A 6,352-nucleotide genomic window follows, 5' to 3' on the forward strand; every position below is an offset into this window, starting at 1 on the left:
TTTATAATTTAATAAATAAAAATAAAAATTAAATATGATAATTTTATATATAAACAGTTACAATTAATTAAATCTCACTAAATATTTATAGTCTATAACAACAACAATTAACACCTATCAACTATTAAAAACAGCTGCATCAAACAGGCTTATATTTTTTCTAATAAAGTTTTAGCTTTGACAATATTTATGTTTTCCAAGACCGCCACTTTCAGCAAACCATACCGCCTGTGTCATTATTAAAAAATAAAACACATGCATATATGCTACGTGTATAGTTTAGTAAGCAGTCGTTTCAAATTTTCAACCGTACATTGACCTTTACTTTTCTTGTGCATTCTTCATATTCTCTCGTCTTCCTCTCTCTATCATTTCATTCTCTTCCAAATGATGATTATACAATTAATAAACATTTTATTTAATAAACCGCGCTTTTTTAATTATTTATAGTACAATTTTTTTTATTCTCTCTTTTTATAAACTCAGTATGCTGTACTACTTTTTGGTGAGTCGGATTCGGGTCAAAAAAACAGGGGGAAATGGGGCGGAAGAAGGTTGTTATGCAGCGGATTGAAGATAAGAATAGCCGGAAAGTGACGTTTTCTAAACGGCGTAACGGATTGATGAAGAAAGCTCGAGAGATCTCCGTTCTTTGCGACTGTGAAATCGCCGTTATTGTTTTCTCTAATAGCGGCAAACACTATCACTTCTCTAGCACCAACTCTAGGTACGTTCTGTAACTTTGTTTGTTTTTTTTCTGTTTGGTTGCCTGGAAAATTAACGGTTAGAAAGAAAAATGATGCTTGCTGAATTGGACTCTAGCGAAAATGTAACTAATTAGTTTCGTCCTCTAGTGTGATTTTTTCTAGGGTTTTGCTGTTTTCATTACTTTTGAGTCGTTTTGTAAATTAATTTTATTTGATTTGTCTAGCTGGCTAGATTTTACTCGCTTGATTTATGGTTAATTTGTGCAATTATAAACTCTGCCTTCAGAATTTTGACGTTATGTTTTACGATCATTGAATCACTGTCATTGCCGTCTGTATGTATTTTCTGACGACAGGTTAGTTAGGTTTTTGTATTACAGTGCCAACTTCGTTTGTTATGGAACAAAATCACAGACGCTTGTTTGATAACTATTGTTTGTGATCTTCTTTATGATTAAGTACAAGTTAATTGGATTTTATGTGTTTTCAAAACCATAAACAAAACGTCGCTAAGTTTTCGTGCAATTTAGGCGAACATGAATGATAATTTTGAGGGAGGTCATGTTTAAACGAATGTGTAATTGGATGGCTCAATTAGTAGCCGCTAAGTCCACTTTTATTTTCTTTGTTCAAGGTAGGTCATTTTCTTCATGAGATGACCTATCTTCTTATATATTTATATATTATTATCTTTGGCAAAAAAAAAAAAAATGTTTAAAATGAAATATTCACCAAAATAATGAATTCATCATAAAAACTATGATAACATTTTAAATAATTAATTCATTTGAGAAGTTAAAATTGTTAGGTGAATCTCTAGACACCGACACATCTATTCCTACATGCGAATACCTATTGTGATTGAAGTTTGAATAAATGCAAGCCAACTCTAACTTGAATTCACATATTTAATTAATTGTCTTGTATTCAATCATTTAGTTGAATAAATGAAAGTTGCTAAAGGTTGATTCTAGACTTTTTAATCACTGAGACTCTTAACTTCTAAAACCGACAATTTTCAGAGTTGCCGCAAGCTAGGAGTGGCATGGGGACATACTCGAAACACGTATTGGACACGATAAAATAAGTGTTCCAACATTTTTTGCCCTTGGAAGAAGGGGACATGGCGGGAATTCGTCTGGAATATATTGTCATGTCCCATGCGTGTAAACATATAATAAATGTCTCGTGTCTCTGATGTGTCCGTGTCTCATTTTTTTTAAATACCATTTGCCGCACTGTGTCCATATCCGTACCCGTATCCATACTCGTGGCGGTGCTTCGTAGTTCCTTACTAATCCACCAGATTAACCATATTAACATGATTATTAAGTTGGAAATTATTATCCCTTTTATTATTAGGTCAAAAAAATTTAAATAAAAAATTTTATATATAGAAATTTTAATCCTCCAGTATCCAAATATCTATAAAATAGTTTTGAATTCAGCTAAAGGACAGGATGTTGCACTTGTTGATAATAAATTTTCCAACAGAGTACTGAAAACTTAATGGGAGACTAGAAACTTCCTGTCTTTAATCATTTTTTCTGATGGCTTTTTGAAGGTCATCATTATTTTTGAAGTGCCTACAAGTCTACAACGTTAATCTTTCTTTTGCCCTTGGAAGCAAGGAACTTAATACCTTCACTTGGTTGTTGCCTTGCCTTTCAGCTATTTTTGGTCCTCATATACTCATAATTAACATTTTTTATATTTCGCATCCAAAATTAGTTTTAGAATATTCCACATGATTGATATTTGATTTGATGACAAAATTAAGTTTTGGAGGTGGAGAACATTGAAAATTGTATTGAATTTTAAATATTCACAAATTTCCTCTCAATTCTTTCTATTGTAGTCATGACTTTTCTTTTCTATTTTTCAACATCCTTTGAATCAGTTCATCATCTCCCTATTCTCTTTTATAGGTTAAATAAAACCTAAAACATGGGCTCCTTTACTTTCACTTTAAAAGAAACAACCAACATTACCATTACTCATTTTCCTATTCTGTAACAAATCATTTATATGTTCAATTATATTGTAAAACCAGACCGTTTGTCACCAAAAAGAATTGTATACACTTATTTTCAAAACATATTAGCAGAAGCTTGTAATTGAAAAAGTAAACACCGCCGAAATCGCCCATAAAATTAAAATCGTTCGCTACGATAATTAGATTTTGATTGTGCTTATTTGTTATTATTTGCTTTCAAAATATAGGATATCAATTAACAAATTACCTCATGGCTCTTGTAGTGCTATACAAGTAAACTATGTCTTGTGCTATGCAAGTAAACTATGTGTAATTGCTAAAGGTGGTGATAGTGATAAGATAAACTTGAGTTAGAAATTGTGAGAAGTAAGTTTGTACCTATGTAATCTGAAGCTTGAGAACATTTTGCTGAAACTTTTAGGTAACAAAATGATTGTTATATATTTCACTCACATGAACAATGAAATTAGAATATTCAGTTAACCAAGTTATAGTGAAATAAGCCAATGAAAAAGATTCAAACAACGTGGTTCTTGTAGCTAGACTTTTCTATATTTTGTAGCAAAATTGAGCTATAAAGCAAATTTTCTAATGCTGAAAAGTAATTGCACTCATAACCGGCATTCCATTTTATGAAAGTTTGCCGAAGATTCTCAACAAACGCAAAATGCGTCTTCAAGAGAACCTTACAAATTTCTATCAAGAAGAGTATGCAAGCAGGAAATCCTACGTAGAGCTACTGCGAATAGTTGAAACGCAAGTTCTCTAACTATTCTATACCTCTTCTCAATAGGTAAAAGCATGAAACAATTGGTTAACTAACAAAGCTTAAAGTGAGACAGGTGCATTGAAGGTTCTAATGATGAGAAGCATAGTTTATCAGACCTTATAAATCTGGAGAACCAACTTGATGCCGCACTAAGAGATACCAGACTTAAAAAGGTTAGAAATATCACCCTTATGTATTATTACTTATGGACTTAAATATTAACTTGCATGCACTCGATGGTCAATTAAAACTTCAATTAATTTTTTTTATCAATGAGTCCTTTGAACTTATCATCATTTTTTATTAATTAGGCCAGATATATCAATTCTGAAAACAACTATAGGAGGCTAATTGACCAAAAATTTAGAATGATAAAGAATTTTGGTTAATTGATAAAATTAACAAGTTTAAAAAATTTATTTTTGATATTAAATATTCATTACATACTTAGGGAGCAAATTGATATTTAAGTCATTAATGTGTGATGCCTCGAGTTTGTTCATACTTGTTCTGGGCTCTTAGTACTAATGCTTGTCATAAATCCGACATCATCACAGTTATAGCATTATTTTTACACTATGCTAATTGACTATGATATGTGTGTGGTTCACTATCGTAAAGGGAGTTTAAAATGGTTTCATCTCATCATCTAAAAATCGGGAAATCCTTCTTTAATTATAAGCATGTATACTAACATTATCCAAGAAAATTTTATTCCCTGGCTCTAGCTTTCTTGTATTCCAATTTGTTTTGGGAAAGTTGCTTAAAATTCATAAGATGTGAGCAATCTCAGCTACAGATAGCTATTATCTAGAAGCACCATGTGTTTCACAAACTATGATATCGAACTTACACAAAGCTATGCTTTTGACATTCAGCTTATGTGAGTTGGTAATAAGTCCATATTCATGATAAAGTTAGACGTCTGAAGCAAATGTTATGGTTTCTGCTTCCCGTGTATTGCTGACATAACTTCAAATTCTATGACTATTTCTAAGTGATACATATAATTCCTTATGTGTTCTTGCTATACTGTGCGGACGATAAATGCTATGTACTGCTCACATTTTGCATTTCAGGTTTGTATTTTTGCTTGCAATGCAAAAGCAACACCAACTAATAGAGTTAGAATTATTGAGTGAGGTAGGCTTATCGCCAATAGTATGTCCTCACTTGAGCTATATTATCATGAGCTACAAACAACCAGATGTAATAGATGGAGTAAAAGTCTAGTTGGCTTTGAAAACAACTATGATAATCCCCTCTATGAACATTTCCTTTCCTGGTTTTGACACAAAAGTCTCAAATAGTTATATTAGTGTAGCATAAAGCTCCCTAGTTTTTTCACTGAGCTCACGTTGCCCTTCATAATTTTTTTTCCCGTATTCTCATTGCATCAATGTTCTCGCAGACACAACTAATGATGGAATCTATAAGTGCTCTTCACCAAAAGGTACGCGATCACTCTTTTTATGAGATATCTACTAAAGTTTGAAGACTAAGTTTGATCAAGATTCAATAATAAACAAGTGAAGAAGCCTTAGAGATGATTGTCTTGGAATAGAATATCTTGTTTTGCTTCCTGAATCTAAATCTCTATATTTGGGCATTAAACTTCTTTTTTATTTTAAATATGAAACTTTAATTTGTTTCAATTTAAATACCAAACTTTTACAAGCAACCTGAAATTCCTTAAGGATTTCAAGTCAAATTGAGTGCATACGGAGTCCGGGTCTTGCCGCGTTTTACTTCCTCTTACATTAATAAGAAGTACTCCCTCCGTCTCCGTCTCATTCTAATTGAACAAATTTTCTATTTTGGGTCTCCCATTTTATTTGAGAACTTCTATTTATAGAATACTTTTAACACTACTTTTCTTTTTTTGCCCTTTTCAATTAATGCATTTTAAAAGCATATTTTTAAAAAGTGTTGAAGCATTTAATGTAATATGAGGATATAAAAGTAAAGTTACTAAAATTTCTTAAACGATGTGTAATGAGAATTTTCTCAATTAGAATGGGACAGAGGGAGTATTAAATTTTAGCAGTCACTAAACTTTCATTTTACCTTATTTTTCTAGGAGGAATTGTTTTCTCCGAGATGTGGCAAAAACTAGTTGCTATGTAAACTCTATTTTCCTGGAATCACTCTTGTAAATTTAAAATTCATTACCTAAATTGAAATAAATTAAAATTTTAGTGGTCACAAAAATCAAATAACTTGTATATGATGATTCCCATGTTTGCAAACTTCATGTTTGTCATCGGCATCTACCTCAAGACATTTAAAAAAACTAGCTAGTTAGTTTAAACACAGTATGATACTTGAAAAAAAAAACATATAGTATGATTATGATATAATTAAATTTCCTTTTATTCTAAAAGGATATGTTAGGATTAAAAATTAGGAATTTAGGTGTAATACATGTATTTTGATATTGCTGATCATTACGTTCTCGAATCTTATCAGGAAACTAAACTGAAAGAGGAAAATGAAGATCTAGAGAGGGAGGTACGTAATAATATAAAACCTAACAGAAATTAAGCTTTTTTAACTGAAGCATTCTTAAATAACAATTTTACGTATTCATAAAAAAAAAGATGACAATTTTACCTGTTATATATGCTTAGGTTAAAGCTATGAGGAATGTTGTGGAGAGTATGAATGAGGGCAGCAGCCACCATGAAAGGGCAACTTTGAGTTTGCTTTATTAGTAAGTAAGTGAGCCAATCCTTATATATTTTTATTGTTGCCAAAGTGACGTGTTCAATACCCATTGTTTGGGGTTTCCTCTTCCACGTCACTCTTTGGTTCTAACATGTATGATTAAGTACTAATTAAATATTATTATCTAATTACAAGACATCTATTTTTCTTTTA

General features: G+C 31.3%; 1 protein-coding gene across 3 annotated transcripts; it reads left to right on the forward strand.

The window, feature by feature from the left end:
* Window positions 1-279: 279 nt before the first annotated feature.
* On the forward strand, window positions 280-6,352 carry LOC130014713 (agamous-like MADS-box protein AGL31). Of its 3 annotated transcripts, XM_056106516.1 has the most exons (6): window positions 293-727; window positions 3,343-3,459; window positions 3,546-3,645; window positions 4,884-4,925; window positions 5,942-5,983; window positions 6,103-6,352. In XM_056106516.1, the coding sequence occupies exons 1-6, from the start codon at window positions 540-542 to the stop codon at window positions 6,184-6,186; spliced, it is 573 nt and encodes a 190-aa protein (XP_055962491.1). In that variant the 5' UTR covers window positions 293-539; the 3' UTR covers window positions 6,187-6,352. The 3 variants fall into 3 exon arrangements, with proteins under 3 accessions (XP_055962492.1, XP_055962491.1, XP_055962493.1); XM_056106517.1 differs by lacking the exons at window positions 5,942-5,983; window positions 6,103-6,352 and adding an exon at window positions 4,552-4,615 and having other exon boundaries at window positions 280-727; XM_056106518.1 differs by lacking the exon at window positions 3,343-3,459 and having other exon boundaries at window positions 296-727.

The sequence above is a fragment of the Mercurialis annua genome, linkage group LG7 (assembly GCF_937616625.2).
Source record: "Mercurialis annua linkage group LG7, ddMerAnnu1.2, whole genome shotgun sequence".
NCBI lineage: Eukaryota > Viridiplantae > Streptophyta > Magnoliopsida > Malpighiales > Euphorbiaceae > Mercurialis > Mercurialis annua.

Excerpts from the sequence above, each read along its gene's own strand:
- LOC130014713 (XM_056106516.1), top strand. The coding sequence starts at position 540 with ATGGGGCGGAAGAAGGTTGTTATGCAGCGGATTGAAGATAAGAATAGC. Across the intron at positions 728-3,342 it reads TTCTCTAGCACCAACTCTAG|TTTGCCGAAGATTCTCAACA; the intron begins GTACGTTCTGTA and ends ATTTTATGAAAG. Across the intron at positions 4,926-5,941 it reads TAAGTGCTCTTCACCAAAAG|GAAACTAAACTGAAAGAGGA; the intron begins GTACGCGATCAC and ends GAATCTTATCAG.